The following is a 17147-nucleotide window of genomic DNA, read 5'->3' on the forward strand; positions in this document are numbered from 1 at the left end:
ACTGACTGAATAAGTGTCTCAGCAAACACTTGTTAAGTCATTGGCAGCATCATCATGATTGGCTCCACAAAGATGCTGTTCCCTCAGCCAAAAATACATGTTCCTTAACTAGGGCTACAAAATGATAAGTATTTGACACAGACCTATGAAGCGACTTATATTTCACGGTAACCAAGGAATAAATAGAATAAAATGATTTCGCCCCAATGAGGGACATTAGGATATGTCCATGCCTACTATCTCATTCTGCAAGTTGCAGACAAGTTACACAGATGTTTTAAAGTGGTTATATGAGACTATTATTTTTACTATGGGCCCAAGAACTTACAGGCAGGCAGTTGCTACCTACCTGCCTGTTGTGCCCACTGCTGGTGTCTGCCAGCATATAGAGGTCACAGACCGCTCCTGTCAGCGATTCAGTGGCTTCCGCTCAAGTGACATCGACAGCAGCGGCTTCTCTTCCGCTCTCCTCTATTGATGAAGTGTGACTATGATGTCATGCTGATTGACAGCCGGCTCCCCACTGCCTAACAGCGGAGAGCCGGCTGTCAATCAGCATGAGGTCGGCAGGCACGCCTCGTCGACAGAGCAGCCTAGTAGATGAAGATCTGCTCTGTTGACGTGTAGCAGCTGAAATGCCGACAGAAGTGGTCAATTAACACTGTGTGCCGGGTAGAATGGGCAGGTAGTTAGCAACTACATGCCTGTTAGCTTTTAGGCCCGTAGTAACGAAAAAAAAAAAAGTCCTGGATAAACCCATAAGTCGCACGACATATGTTGCTATTTAACACCAGCCTTATTCTGAGGCTGTGGTCACATGGCCACATGTTCTGTGATGCGAGAGAATCAGGCCGATTATGTAAATGCGTCTATGGGGGCGAGTTTCTCCCCCTCGATCGCCAATATTTTTATGGCATATTTGGAAAAACTTTTTATTTTCTCAGACTCTTGCCCTTTCTTCTCCCATATCAGGAGGTTTCGTCGTTATATTGACGACCTACTCCTGATATGGGACGGGACTAGGGAAGAGGCAGAGGATTTTGTTAGATTTATTAATGACAACTCCATGAACTTAACATTCACCTATAAGTTACAAAAAATGCAAACAGATTTTTTGGATGTTACTTTGAGCTTTAAAGATACTGAAGTTGTTATTACACCTTTGAAGAGTTTGTCTAGAAATTCAATTCTATTGGCTTCCTCTTGCCACAACAAACAAACCATTACCAACATACCAGTTGGAGAATTAATACATACAAAAAGGAATACGAGTCACGCCCAACAATATTCAGTAGAAGCAGTAATGGTTAGGAATAGACTATCAGAGAGAGAGTACCCTAATTGTATGTTAAATAGGGCAGACTATATTGTTAACCAGAAAAATAGAAAAGATATGATCTAAACAAAACGAAAAATTACAACTAAAACTTCTAGCCATGTTACATTTGCTTCTCAATATAGCCCTCAATTTCCAGCAATTAAAAATATAGTAAATAAATATTTACTTATGCTATATGCAGATTCAAAACTCCAGGAAGTACTCTCATCTCCAGTCACATTCACAGCCCGTAGAGCACCCACTTTGGGGGACCTGTTGTCACCGAGCCTGTATCTAAACTCAAGTCAATCTTATTCCACGACCTGGTTACATTTTTACAAATGTGGACATTCCATTTGCACGTGCTGTACCCATATAACTAGTGAAAAAACATTTATATCTTTTTCTACCAAAGTATACAACATAAAAATTTTTATTAACTGCAATTCCACCTACATCATTCATGTCATTTCGTGCAGTGCATGCCGTCTACAATATGTAGGACGCACATGTAATTCCTTAAAGACACGTATTAGACGCCACCTGTCAGACGCTCACAATAAATTAACTACAAAATATTCTGCTGCCTCAAGACATTTCTCAGTTTGCCATAATGGTGATACAACAACATTTAATACCATTGGCACTGAGAAAGGTATAAGACCACATAGAGGAGGCGACCATAGGAGAAAACTCCTAAATAGAGAAAGCTGGTGGATCTACACTCCAAATACACGCGCGCCGGCCGGCATGAACATCAGACACGATCTGATGTATCATTATGAATGAGTTTCATTTCTATTGGGTAGACGCACTAATGCATATATTCTCTTTTGGAATATTATCCTTGCTGTTCAAATATTTTTTATACTTTTGCATGACGCATGTTTTTATTTATTTTTGTGTGTATTTGTTTAATCTTGATTAGCTCTTTTGGAGCATGTGATTAGCAGGATATGACATATGACGCCATCTCCATGCGGTTTTTCACTATGCAATGATTAAGAACTCATAGCTCGAAACGCATTTGCTGATGTCCTCCTAAGGTTGTTTTAATAATTTTTCTATGACCAAATAAAGTACAATTGTTTTTAGAAGATTCGTACAGCTGGATTCTCCCTGGTCTCCTGATTCACTTTTCCAGTCGCACTGCTGGTTCCGTGCTGCGATCTTCTAAGTGGGTGAGCTGATATTCCCCTTTTTTGCTTTCTCTTTTGCGATTATGCAAATAACACTCGAATTAAACTTTCAGAGTTTGAGCAGAGTGTCCGTTTATTGTGATCTGATTCTCTCGCGTGAGAGAATCTCAGCACAGGTGCGGAGAAGATGGAGAACTTAATTTCTCCATCTTCTCTATTGTCTCTGTCTGCGTAAAAAGGACTGCACTCAAATAATATAAGACTGCAGTCCGATGTTTTACACGCACCCATACAAGTCGCGTGGTCCGATTATCAGATGCACTCGCAGCACACAGTGATCTTTTTCTCATGCCAAATCAGCTTGAGAAAAAATAAAATCATAGTCAACACTGCTCCATAGTATAACATTGCAGGGAAAGAAAATCTCCAGCGTTGATAAGATAAATTTAAGTCAAACTTTGCCTTTAATTCTTCAATTAAAAAGCATAATAGCTTGTGCACTACAGAGGACTGGTCAAACTAACGCGTTTCGGCAGTTAAACCTTAATCACGGTTTTGCTTATATTTATCTTGCTTTCAACACTGGAGATTTTTTCCTTTTCTTCCTGCAATTTACTCTGACCAACACCAAGGCGGCTCCATGCGTTGACTGTGTCATTGGGCCGAGTGCTATCCGATAAAACATCAGCTAGCACTCAGCCGTGTTACACGCTCGTGGGAGCGAGCCCCAATAGTGGGATTTTGTTTGTTTTCTTTTACTTTTTCCCAGCCACACACCAGGGCCACAACTTTGGTGATCCCCGCAGCGATGACATCACATGCACAATTCATTCAGTGCAGCCAATCGCCGACCTCAGTGATCACATGCAAAAGTCAACCTTGAGGTAAGTGATTGGCTGCAGAAGTCACTTGAAAGATAGGAGTAATATTCCATCCCCAAATGGTCCCATAGGGATTATAAGTAGAGATGAGCGTTGTTCTACTCGAACTGTTCGCCAATCTCAAATTCGAGCTGTTTTGGGCGGTGTTCGAGCCGTTCGGCGAACACGAACAATTTGAGAAAAATTCGGCTGTTCGAGGTTATGTTCGATAACTGTTCGTGCACCAAAATCATAACTGGATTTTTTCTCAGTAATGATGAAAATTAATGTTAATACGCAGTTTGAGTGTACAGCGGGGTGGGGGGAGGGGCAGGGGATGGATCTCTGCAGGAACAATGAAGATCTCCATTTTTTTTTCTCTTTCCCGCATTTGCAGTGGGGAGGTGCAATCTGTCAGCCTATCAGCAGCGCACACACGGAGCGAAGTGCTTTTTTTCACACAAGCAAGGGCATGTGTGATTGGCAGTGTATGTCACATGTCCTTGCCCTATAAGACCAAGCCATTTTCCCCGTCGCCACCATTTTCTCACTGCTGCAGCTGCGTGTTAGACGGCACCGCTGTTGCTGTGTGCGCTATACCTTGTTAATTTCAAGCCAATTTTCGCACAAATATACAGATAGCTTGGGAGTAGGGAATAGTTGTGATTGCAGTCCTTTTAAGGACTAGGTTACAGCATTTCCTACGACTTTTATCAGGGAGGTCTGTGCTCTTAAATAGATAGGTTGTGGGAGTAAAGACTAATTGTAATTGGAGTCCTTTTCAGGACTAGGTTACATCAGTTCCTATCAGTTTTTGCCAGGCAGGTCTGTGCCAGTGCTGTGCAAGTTTTTTTCACAGCATTTGGCTGAATCTAGCAAAGCTAATCCTTTTTGGCCTATTGCAGAGTGTGTTAGTCAGTGGAGTAGCCTATCTGTGTTGCAAGATATAACACCTGTGTATAGAATACCAATTTTTTTACTGCACCTAGTGAAGTAAAATCTTTTGGGCATAGCATCATTCTATTAGTCCATCTATACTGACCTCCATCAGGTTGCAAACTGAATATAATTTTTTTCTGCATCTAGCTCTGAAAAAATATTTGGGCTTCTAGCGGTGTGTGGGACTTGGTCTATTAGTCCATCTATACTGACCTCCATCAGGTTGCAAATTAAAAATAATTTTTTTCTGCATCTAGCTCTGAAAAAATATTTGGGCTTCTAGCAGTGTGTGGGACTTGGTCTATTAGTCCATCTATACTGACCTCCATCAGGTTGCAAATTAAAAATAATTTTTTTCTGCATCTAGCTCTGAAAAAATATTTGGGCTTCTAGCAGTGTGTGGGACTTGTTCTATTAGTCCTTCTATACTGACCTCCAGCAGGTTGCAAATTGAATATAATTTTTTTCTGCATCTAGCTCTGAAAAAATAGTTGGGCTTCTAGCGGTGTGTGGGACTTGGTCTATTAGTCCATCTATACTGACCTCCATCAGGTTGCAAATTAAAAATATTTTTTTCTGCATCTAGCTCTGAAAAAATATTTGGGCTTCTAGCAGTGTGTGGGACTATTTGTATTAGTCCATCTATACTGACCTCCATCAGGTTGCAAATTCAAAATAATTTTTTTCTGCATCTAACCCAGCCAATAGTTTTGGCCTAATACCACAGTTTGGCCACTCAGCTCTGCTCGGTTACCATCCATTGTTTTTTTGTGCAAACAACTCCAGAGTTGTGAATTAGTTAACCACCAAAATGAGTGGAAAAAGGCCTGCTGCTGGTGGAAAGGGGAATAGGCGTGTTGGGAAGGGGAAAAAAGGTTGTGTCCGTGGGGTAGGTGTTAAAGCAACAGTAACATCTGCAGAAGAAAGACCATCTTCCAGCCAAACTAAAATATCTACTTCTTTTAGCGGACAATGTGATAAGATCCCTTTCTTACGGCCACGCCAATCGCTACAAATTCCAGATGAGGCACAAAAACAGCAGGTGCTTCAACGGATATCAAGTGCTCCTTTAAGTGGGCTCTCCTCCACATCAACTTCAACATCACAAATACTCCAGTCCTCAAAGGTGTCACCCAAATCGCACTTGCTTCCTCACAGCTCCCAAATCTCCAGCTGCCCGTCTGAGTATGAGGTAGAACAGATGGTTGAGTCTGCAGAGCTGTTTACTCATACTATAGCCTGGGAATCAGAGGTCGACTCCAGCGCTTCTGTGAATCCAGACGAGGAAATGATCTGCACTGATGCCCAGAATCTTTATGAGTCGGATCCAGGACCAGACGCAGAAGGTTCTGACCATAATGTAGACCCTCATTCCCAAACTGTAACTCCTGTTGGTGGAGACAATGAGGAAGACGATGATAAGACTCAAATACCTGATTGGAGCGACAACTTTAGTTTTTTGTCAGGGCAGGAACAGGTTGGCTCTGAGGACGACGGGTGTGATAACGCACAGGGTGATGATGATGAGGTCGGAGATCCCACTTACTGTCAACCCACAGTCAGCCAAGAGATGAGGTCAGCAGAGGAGGTGGAGGAAGATGCTAGTGACGACGAGGTCAGGTTGCGCCTTCCTGGACAGAGACGTAGTACTGGAAGCACGTCAACAACTGCATCCTCAAACACAACTCTGCCTCTCACCACAAGTCGTGGTGGCTCTTCAGGTCGCATGGGTGCTAAGCCTTGCATAGCCTGGGCATTTTTTCAGATCGATAAAGATGACCCAACTCGTGTTATCTGTAACATTTGTCAGCAAAAGCTAAGTAGAGGCCAAAAAATACATAGTTTGAGTACTTCATGCATGAACCGGCACATGGACATGAAGCATAAGTTGCAGTGGGAAGCTCAGTGTGCTACAATGCGGCCTAGCCGGCCAGGCCAATCACCGTCTGCCATATCTTGTGCATCCGCGGCCTCTTCATCCTCTGTGACTGGGGGGACAGCAGTCACACCTGTTTTGGGGCGCAGACCTGCCACCTCTTTACCCGCAACAGCCAGCGTGATTGGCAGGTCATCATTTTCTTTGGAGGTGGTAACACCAGCTGGTGTTGAGCGCTGTCCGACATCGATAGCACCACCTTTGGATCAAGGCAACCTAACATGTCCGCCTGCATCTTCCTCACAGACCGGCAGTTTGCCGGGGACACCCTTATCAACCCCGTCTAAGCACAATAGCCAGCCCTCGGTCCCTCAGATGTGGACAAGTAAAAGACCATTTCCTCCTAGCCATGAGAAAGCTAAGAGGTTGAATTTCACCATCTGCAAGCTCTTGGCTACAGAAATGCTGCCTTTCCGCCTGGTGGACACAGAGGATTTTCGAGACCTTATGTCCGTCGCAGTGCCCCAGTACCAGATGCCCAGTCGGCACTACTTCTCAAAGAAAGGTGTGCCTGCGCTCCACCAGCATGTCGCACACAACATCACCGCTTCTTTGAGAAACTCGGTGTGTGACAGGGTGCATTTCACCACAGACACTTGGACGAGTAGGCATGGACAGGGGCATTACATGTCGCTGACTGGGCACTGGGTAACTATGGTGACAGCAGGACAAGGGGCTGCTGTCCAAGTCTTGCCGTCCCCACGAGTTGTGCGTCAATCCTCTTTATGTCAAAGTTCCTCCACTGCTTCTGCCTCCTCAACCTCCTCTCGGTCTTCCACCTGCACCCAAAGCCTGTCTGGTCATGCCACAAGCTTTCTAACTGCGCAGAAGGGATCCTGCACACCTCCTTACTATGCTGGCAGTAGGGCTCAACGTCATCAGGCGGTTTTTACATTGAAATGTCTGGGAAATGTGAGTCACACAGCTGAGGAGTTGTGGTCAGCTCTGGAGAACCAATTTCATGAATGGTTGTCTCCACTGGACCTGAAACCAGGGAAGGCCGTGTGCGACAATGCTGCAAACCTGGGTGCGGCCCTTCGCCGGGGCAATGTCACACACGTGCCTTGTATGGCTCACGTGTTGAACCTGGTTGTCCAGCAATTTTTAGCCCACTATCCCAGACTAGATGGCCTTCTGCAGAGGGCACGGTCGCTGTGTGCTCACTTCCGCCGTTCGCATCCCGCAGCTCAGCGACTTACATCTCTACAGAAGTCGTTGGGCCTGCCACTTCACCGGCTAAAATGCGATGTGCCTACCCGGTGGAATTCAACTCTGCATATGTTGCAGCGACTGTGGCAGCACCGACAAGCCCTGGTGCAATACGTTCTGACGTATAGCCTGGGCCAACGAGATTCAGAGGTGGGGCAAATCACGCTGGAGGAGTGGTCTCAGATCAGGGACCTATGCACCCTTCTGCACAGTTTTGAAATGGCGACGAAGATGTTTAGTGCTGACGATGCCATTATCAGCATGACTATTCCGGTGATTTACATGCTGGAGCACATGTTAAACAGAATTCGGAGTCAGGTGGTGGCACAAGAGGAGGTGGAGGAAGTAGAGGAGGAGGAGTTGTATGCGGAAGGGCTAACATCTGCAAGGTCCAGACGGTCGGCAGCACCAAGGCGGCAGGCATGTGAGGGTGGGGGAGATGGTTTTACCAGGGCGCATGGTAGCAGCCAAACTAGTGAGGAAGGTGCAGGAGCCCAGGAAGAAGTGGAGGACGAACTGATGGAAGACTCATCAGATGAGGGAGACCTTGATCACATTTCTGTTGTGCGAGGTTGGGGGGAGAGGACAGAGGAAGGAAGCATGATTGTTACCTCGCCACCAACACAACAGGGACTTGGTGCTCCTGGATGCGCAACACACATGAGTGCCTTCTTGCTGCACTACCTGCAACATGACCCTCGAATTGTGAGAATTAGAAATAATCCTGACTACTGGGTTGCCACACTGTTAGATCCCCGGTACAAAAGTAAATTTGCAGAAATTATTCCTGCCATAGAAAGGGATGCACGCATGCAGGAGTATCAGCAGAGACTGTTGCAGAATCTTACATGTGCTTTTCCACAAAATACCAGTGGTGCACGTAGTGAATCTCACAGTTCCAACTTGCCAACCGTGGGACCGTCAAGTGTTCAGCACTCAAACCGTAACAGAACCACAGTATCTGCTGGTAACATCAATTTTGCGGAATCATTTCACCACTTTTTTAGCCCATCCTTTGCAAGGCCACAGGAGACAAGAAGTCTGACACATAGTCAACGCCTAGAGACGATGGTACAGGAGTATCTCCAAGTAAACATTGAAGCCACGACTGTGTCACTGGACCCTTGCTCTTTTTGGGCTTCCAATCTGGATAAATGGCCGGAGCTAGCCACTTACGCCTTGGAGATCTTGTCATGCCCCGCAGCCAGCGTTCTGTCTGAACGTGTGTTCAGCGCTGCTGGTGGTGTGCTGACAGATAAGCGCACGCGGCTCTCCACTGATAATGTAGACAGACTCACGTTCATAAAGATGAACAAATCATGGATCCGAAACGACTTTTCTACCCCTGTGTCATCCTGGGGAGAGTAAAAGCTTGATGATTGGTTAAAATCACCCTACCAACCGTTTTAAGCTTTCAAATTACTAATCATGTTTATCTGTATCTTGACTGGAAAATAATTTGGGCTTTGTAGCAGTGTGCAGCACTGATCCTATTAGGCCATCTATACTAAAGCTTCACCAGATTTAAAATTAAAAATAATTTTTAGCTGCATCTAGCCCGGAAAATAATTTTGGGGCTCCGAGATGCGCAAGGCACATAAGTGCCTTCTTGCTGCACTACCTGCAGCATGACCCTCATATTGTCAGAATTCGAAGTAATCATGACTACTGGGTTGCCACACTCTTAGATCCCCCAAACTTTTCGATCAACCTTTTCATTTTAATAAAGACCAAAAAAATGGTCATTTTTGAAATTATAAGCATTAGCAGGTTGTTAGAAACTGAAATCAAACAGTTTTCAACTCAAAACTTTATTCTAGGTGATGTTACATTTTCACATAGGACCCCTTGTTCGAAAGGAGCTTCTGAACTCTCTCGTCCATTGAATTTGTCAGGTTTTGGATGGTTTCTGCTTCAATTGTTTTGCATGAGGACAGAATACCCTCCCAGAGCTGTTGCTTAGATGTGAACTGCCTCCCGCCATCATAGACACTCCTTTTAATGATGCTCCAAAGGTTCTGAATGGGGTAGAGGTCAGGGGAGCATGGGGGTCACACCATAAGTTTGTCCCCTTTTATGCCCATATCAGCCAGAGATGCAGATGTTTTATGTGCAGCATGAGATGGTGCATTATCATGCAGAAAAATGATCTTGCTGTGAAATACACGGTTCTTCTTCTTGAACCATGGCAGGAAGTGCTGTTTGAGAAAATCCACATACATTATGGAGTTCATCTTTAGCGCCTTCAGGGATCCTAAAGGGGCCGACAATCTCTCTCCCCATGATTCCAGCCCAAAACATTACTCCACCTCCTCCTTGTTGGCGCTGTAGCCGTGTTTGCGTGGGGTGTCCATCAACCAGCCATCCTCCACTCCATCCATCTGGACCATCGAGCGCTGCACGGCACTCATCCGTGAACAAAACAGTTTTGAAATCAGTCTTCATGTAATGTTTGGCCCACTGGAGCCGTTTCTGCTTGTGTGAAGTGGATAGAGGAGGTCGACAGGATGGCGCATGCACAGCTGCAAACCTCTGAAGGACCCTGCATCTTGTTGTTCGGGGGACGTTGGAGGCACAAGCAGCTTCAAAAACTTGTCTGCTGCTATGACAAGGCTTTTTTGCCGCTGCTCTTTCAACCTGACGTAATTGCCTGTAGGAAAGAGTCCTCAATTTGCCCTTATCAGCACGCACACGTGTGTACTGTGAATCAGCTACATACTTCTTGATTGCCAAGACACTTCATCCTGATCATCGCACAATGTTGATTGCAGTCATGCCTTGACCTAAACACTCCACAATTTGTTGCTTCTCAGCAGCCGACACATCCTTTTTCTTTCCCATTTTGGCAGAAAATGTAGGCTGCTTAATAATGTGAGAGAGCCTTCTTAAGTAGTCTTGCCTTTCATTGGACACACCTGCCAAACTAATTAGCACAGGTGTCTGCAATTGCTTACAGTGATATAAAGAGCCCTGACACACATCACCATCAATGAGTTTAACTGACAAACAAACAAATTCTTCCCTTATCACTCCTAAACACTTTTTGTATAATAATTTGGAACGCAGTGTACATGTGCTTTTCCACAAAACACCAGTGGTTCACGTAGTGAATCTTACAGTTCTAACTTGCCAACCGTGGTCTGTATGGAGTTGTTCAATAAAGGGCCCAAAATTAAGATAACATAGATGGGAGAGGTCTCTATGAATAGGAATTCCTAAGTATTTGATACCCTGTGAGGGCCAGGCAAAGGGAAAGTTGGACTGGATGGAATCCTATATGGATTTAGGGAGGGAGACATCGAGGGCCTCAGACTTCGCTGCATTGATTTTAAAATTTTACCATGTAACAAAGTGATCTATTTCAGCCATAACAGCATGGATGGATATATGTGATTGAGTGATATATACTAGGACATCATCAGCAAATAGAGAGCACTTGTACTCGGTGCCTCCCACCTCAATCCACCTAATATTGGGGTTATGGCGAATTGATGAGAGCAGGTGCTCCGTCACTAGGATGTATAAGAGAGGGGACAGAGGACATCACTGCCTTGTCCCATTGGTGATTGTGAAAGGTGATGAAAATGTTCTGACGCACCCCCTGGGCCTTGGGACACCCGGAGCCGGACCCTTTTTGGTGGATGCTGGTGGTTGTAGTCTTCGTGGCGGCGACCCAGTTCCGTGGCTCAGGGCGGTCAAACCAGTGGCGGAACTATTTATGTGGTTTTCATGTTTAAATGTCCGACTACGCCACCCGTGGATTGCGGTCAGAGTGAACCGCCGCTACAGGGCAGACCACTGAGGCTGGTGTTGTGGGTGCAGCAGAGCGTAGCATAACTCCCCACGGGAGGAGTATAGCCTCAGGGCAGTGTATGCGGAGGATGGGGGTGATGGTGCAGGGCAGCAGCAGTAACGACACGGAGTCAGTGATGCAGTTCAGGGCCTTTACTCACAGTTCTTATTATCCAGACCACGTCTGCAGGTAACGGCTGCCCACGTCGTACTGTGCTCACCAGGTGAGGGGCTCAGACAACTCCCAGATAACTTTGGAGCACTTCACAGGACCCCCTTTGTGTGTCCTTTGTCTGGCCTTTCTTACCAACACTTCTGTCCGGCTGCCTCGGGCCTCCTCTTGGTAAACTTGGCGCCAGTTTCCCTGACCCTATGTGGTGCCTTCCTAGCGGGTGTAGCGAGGGGCTGCGCCACATAAAATGTCAGAGCCTCCGGTTTCTAGCTGAGGGTCGTTTCCTGCCTCCACTAGTTCGGGGACCGGTCTCCCCCTTTGGCCTGACCCCTCCACGCAGGTGGATTCGGGCGTGCGGTGGCGACTCGCCCGTCCGCACCCCTGGGATCCCTTCATTCCTCGTTCCTGGAGCCTTCTCTGCTCCTCTTCCTTCCTTCTCCCTCTTCCAGGCCTGGGCCTCTGTTACTAGGCCCGCCTCCGGAGCAGAGCTCATGCAGAGCCCCTGCTCCCTGCCACTTCTGCTCAGACTTCTCTGCACTGAACTAAGATGGTGCCCACCTTTTATACTCCCTTCTCAATGCACCCAGGAACTGCTTCCTCCCTGCTCCTGCACTACAGGGTTCCCCTTCCTCAGTGTTCCCTCCCCCCACTCCAGCCAGGGACAGGGACTGTCGTGCCCATCTCAGGGGCATATTGGTCGCCCTGCCCCACGGCAATGTGGTGTAATGCATGCAGGTGTCGGGTCCTGATCCACACTCCATCCTTACCTGAGAGTGAGATATCACACCTCTGGGTGAGGTGCAATACGTCTGTAGCAACCGAGCCCTCAGGGTGCTACAGTTCCATTTATCTTCAGCCTAGGTGACGTATTGCGATACAGGGCCGTGATTTTGGCTATAAAAGGGTCCCCTAGACCCCTACCCCAAGCTTTTTAAGAGAATCATATATGGCGTGCCAGGAGACTCTATGGAATGCTTTCTCAGCATCCAACGAGAGTATCTAATTACAAATTTTTAACTGCATCTAGCCCAGGAAATACTTTGTGCCTAGTAGCAGTGTCTGCTAGTGAGCGGATTATCCCGGCTGTTAAGCAAGCTGCACCACCTGTAGTTTAGACACTTAATTTTTTCAAAGGAAATGCTTCGGGACCATGGGATACTTAGTGAAGAGCATCAGGAGGCACCCCAAGGCATAGGGGCTGGGACTGGCAGTAGGATGCCTTGCGGTGGACAGCCGAGCTCGATCCTTATAAAAGCTTTTTAACTGCAGCAGCTTTAGTGGACGCTACTGGAGCTGGAATTACCGCGGCTGCTGGCATGAGACTTGCCCTCCAATAGATCCTTGTAAATGGATTTAAAGTGTATTCATTCAAATTAGAGAGACAATTTAAATTAAAAAGCTTAGAGCTGCCTCCACCACAGGGGGGCTCGCTCGACCCACCAGCGGACAGGCACCAGTATTGGGAGAGGGGGGCTGGCCGTCAGGGTTCACCGCGGCTCTGGCACAAACCCGGCGACACGGAGGTGGCACGGGCAGGAGCGGACTGGCCGTGTCGGCTTCTCACTTTTTGGATTTTAGAAGGGCATGACATGCCTATATCTGTGTCTCCCCCTCCTTTTACTCCTCCACCTCTTTTATTTTCGCATGACTATATGTACTTGTCACTTTTCCATGTGTTAGTTATGTCTTCTGAGCAGTTTGTCAGCTTTTGGACACCTTTGAAGGTGTTTTCTATGTGTTTCTATGTGTTTTTGTTTGCCTGCCATTGGTTTTAACGGTGTTCGAAGGTGTTCGACGAACAGTTCGACGAACAGTTCGGCGAACACACGGGTGTTCGACGAACCGAACCGAACTCGAACACTACGGGGGTGGCTCAACACTAATTATAAGTAAGCAATAGTTATTTTAGAACATTTTCTGCCAGTGTTTTTTAAATCCAATAGAACCCCTATTAATATGAAAAAAGTGTGTATGATAGAAATATATTGGGATTGTACAAGCAACATGAATAAATAACATAGGTCTGCGTACTTAATATTCTGATTTGATCTAATCTAAAGATAATGTATGGCCTTACCATTTCCACCCATGTGCCACCAACCGGTATGAATTGGCCAAGTTTCACAAACTCTTTAATCTGTGAATACAATCCTGGATACCACGTTTTCACCCAATCCAGTTGCTGAGCCTGTGAAAATGAATATTAATAAAATATTGTAAATTATTAAGCATGCAATTTTATAATTATCAGTAAACCTAGTGTACAGCTCTACATGTGAGACTACACTTAGGATACGGATACGTACAGTCTCCCAACATCACATAGTTTTTACATTACAATATTTGGTATTAGACAAGAAGAACCTTAGTAGCAGCACAAAACGGGAACACAGATCTGAATTGGCCCTGCATTTATTTATATCACATCAAAATTATATTCAGATACATCATAGATATATGAAAGAAACTTATACGGTAATCAAAAAAGGAATTCCAATATAAAATATCATATCAGTCTTACTCCATAATAATCAGAAATAAAAAAGGTATGTAAGCAATATATATTTTATTGGAGGTACACGACTACAATAAAAATGAAAAGTTAATAATTAAAATCAAGAAGCAATGAAAACATGAGGAGGGGGGACAAGAAACACAAAATAATGAAGATAAGAAAACAAAGGAATGATAAGAGGCATTCATGTATATGCACATATGTATAGCCACAAAGTTAATTATAATGCAATTCTGAAAGTCAGAGCTATAGAAATTTGGTGCAATGTAATGCCCAAAAAAGAATCAATAGATACTAGATAAAGAAGCATTATAGTCAGAAATATCCAAAAATAAAAACAGAATATGTCACCACATCCCCCTCCACCGCAGAATCATATTGAATCATTTTCCTTCATTAAAAATGACAGCCTAATATTTTTGACTGATTTGATTCTCTTTATCCTCTTTTAGGAATTGTGTGAAAATCTGTAATTTAGGTCAAATTTATGCAGAAACGTGGAAAATTTTGAAGGGTGGTTCTTACCTATATCTATGATGTAAAACAGACGTGTTCTTTTATGCAGCATTTTTCCTGCCAAGAGACAGAAATGTCTGCAGGAAATAATCAACGTATGTGCATACCCTAAGGGGGCAGTCAGACAGCCGTATAACTGGGACAATGATCGCACTCCAGTGCATGGACTGGCCGGCGGCTCTCCTGACCGAGTGCAACAGCTGCACAGAAAAACCATGCTGTAACGCTCAGGTCAGGAGAGCAGCCGGCCAGTCTGAGCATTGCGATGCGATCGTCATCAGTGTTATATGGCTGTCTGACTGCACCCTGAGAATGACTCTTGTAGTTTGGATTTTAAAAATCATGACACTAGGTGTACCTGAGAGCATGTAAAGGTGAAATTGGGGTTTTTTGTCATCAGTTGTACAGCAGTTACCCAACTGCGGGCACATTTTCTAATGGTTTCCTCATACGGCCACAACCAAGCTAGAATAAGATGTGAAAATCCATGTTATGTTAACCGTAAAGTTATACATACACAGTTCAGATCAGACCTAAAGAAATCCAAGTATAATCCAAGTTGTTTTGATCTCGAGTGCATCAAGTAATGCTATAGAATAAGTCAGAGACCCAGTATGTACAGTTAGTTATATTTCGACAGAGATAACATTTTTCTAAGTTTGGTTCTAGACATTACCACAATGAATTTTAAAAACAAAGCGATGCAGTTGAAGTTCAGACTTCCAGCTTTCATTTGAGGGTATCCACATTAAAACTGGATGAAGGGTTTAGGAGTTTCAGCTCCTTAACATGTGCCACCCTGTTTTTAAAGGGACCAAAAGTAATTGGACAATTGACTCCAAGGCTATTTCACAGACAGGTGTGGGCAATCCCTTCGTTATGTCATTCTCAATTAAGCAGATAAAAGGCCTGGAGTTGATTTGAGGTGTGGTGCTTGCATTTGGAAGGTTTTGCTGTGAAGTAAACATGCGGTCAAAGGAGCTCTCCATGCAGGTGAAACAAGCCATCCTTAAGCTGCAAAAACAGAAAAAACCCATCCGAGAAATTGCTACAATATTAGGAGTGGCGAAAGAAAGAAAGAAAGAAAGAAAGAAAGAAAGAAAGAAAGAAAGAAAGAAAGAAAGAAAGAAAGAAAGAAAGAAAGTAAGTAAGTACTGGTGAACTCATCAATGCAAAAAGACCTGGGCTGCCACGGAAGACAACAGTGGTGGATGATCGCAGAATAATCTCCATGGTGAAGAGAAACCCCTTCACAACAGCCAACCAAGTGAACAACACTCTCCAGGAGGTAGGCGTATCAATATCCAAATCTACCATAAAGAGAAGACTGCATGAAAGTAAATACAGAGGGTTCACTGCACGGTGCAAGCCACTCATAAGCATCAAGAATAAAAAAGCTAGACTGGACTTTGCTAAAAAACATCTAAAAAAGCCAGCACAGTTCTGGAAGAACATTCTTTGGATAGATGAAACCAAGATCAACCTCTACCAGAATGATGGAAAGAGAAAAGTATGGCGAATGCGTGGTACAGCTCATGATCCAAAGCATACCACATCATCTGTAAAACACGGCGGAGGCAGTGTGATGGCTTGGGCATGCATGGCTGCCCGTGGCACTGGGTCACTAGTGTTTATTGGTGACGTGACACAGGACAGAAACAGCCAAATGAATTCTGATGTATTCAGAGCCATACTGTGTGCTCAGATCCAGCCAAATGCAGCCAAACTGATTGGTCGTCGTTTCATACTACAGATGGACAATGACCCAAAACATAAAGCCAAAGCAACCCAGGAGTTTATTAAAGCAAAGAAGTGGAATATTCTTGAATGGCCAAGTCAGTCACCTGATCTCAACCCAATTGAGCATGCATTTCACTTGTTAAAGACTAAACTTCACACAGAAAGGCCAACAAACAAACAGCAACTGAAAACTACCACAGTGAGGCCTGGCAGAGCATCAAAAAGGAAGAAACACAGCGTCTGGTGATGTCCATGAGTTCAAGACTTCAGGCAGTCATTGCCAACAAAGGGTTTTCAACCAAGTACTAGAAATGAACATTTTATTTACAATTATTTAATCTGTCCAATTACTTTTGGTCCCTTTAAAGACAGGGTGGCACATGTTAAGGAGCTGAAACTCCTAAACCCTTCATCCAATTTTAATGTGGATACCCTCAAATGAAAGCTGAAAGTTTGAACTTCAACTGCATCTGAATTGTTTTGTTTAAAATTCATTGTGGTAATGTCTAGAACCAAAATTAGAAAAATGTTGTCTCTGTCCAAATATATATGGACCTAACTGTATAAGTAAGGCTATGTTCACATGTCCAGTAGTGATCTGTTAGAACAGATCCAGCAACAATTTGTTGGCAAAAAAGTTGTCCGTTTTTAATAGCTGATCTCTGCCATCTGTTTTTCTTTCATTTGTAATGGATCAATTTTTTGCTTACTGGATTCGTTACAAATGAAAGAAAAGCGGATGGATGATTAACGGATCCATTTTTCATAGATTTTTAAAGGTAACCTGTCACATAGAGAAATGTTATTTACTTTCATATACAGGTGCATCTCACTAAATTAGAATATCATCAAAAAGTTAATTTATTTCAGTTCTTCAATACAAAAAGTGAAACTCATTATATAGAGTCATTACAAACAGTGATCTATTTCAAGTGTTTATTTCTGTTAATGTTGAGGATTATGGCTTACAGCCAATGAAAACACAAAAGTCATTATCTCAGTAAATTACAA

At 44.3% G+C, this 17147-nt stretch overlaps 1 protein-coding gene across 1 annotated transcript in view; it reads right to left on the reverse strand.

Annotated features, from left to right (window-relative positions):
- MAN2C1 (mannosidase alpha class 2C member 1) overlaps positions 1-17147 on the reverse strand; it is a 68258-nt gene that overhangs the window by 33343 nt on the left and 17768 nt on the right. Inside the window, exons 7-8 of the mRNA XM_073652874.1 lie at positions 14755-14861; positions 13443-13553 (exon numbers count right to left, since the gene is read on the reverse strand). Coding sequence (XP_073508975.1) covers positions 13443-13553; positions 14755-14861 — 218 coding nt within the window. The remainder of the gene's footprint in view (positions 1-13442; positions 13554-14754; positions 14862-17147) is intronic.

The sequence above is a fragment of the Phyllobates terribilis genome, unplaced genomic scaffold (genome assembly GCF_046119375.1).
Source record: "Phyllobates terribilis strain yellow unplaced genomic scaffold, ASM4611937v1 Scaffold_11__3_contigs__length_659146591, whole genome shotgun sequence".
NCBI lineage: Eukaryota > Metazoa > Chordata > Amphibia > Anura > Dendrobatidae > Phyllobates > Phyllobates terribilis.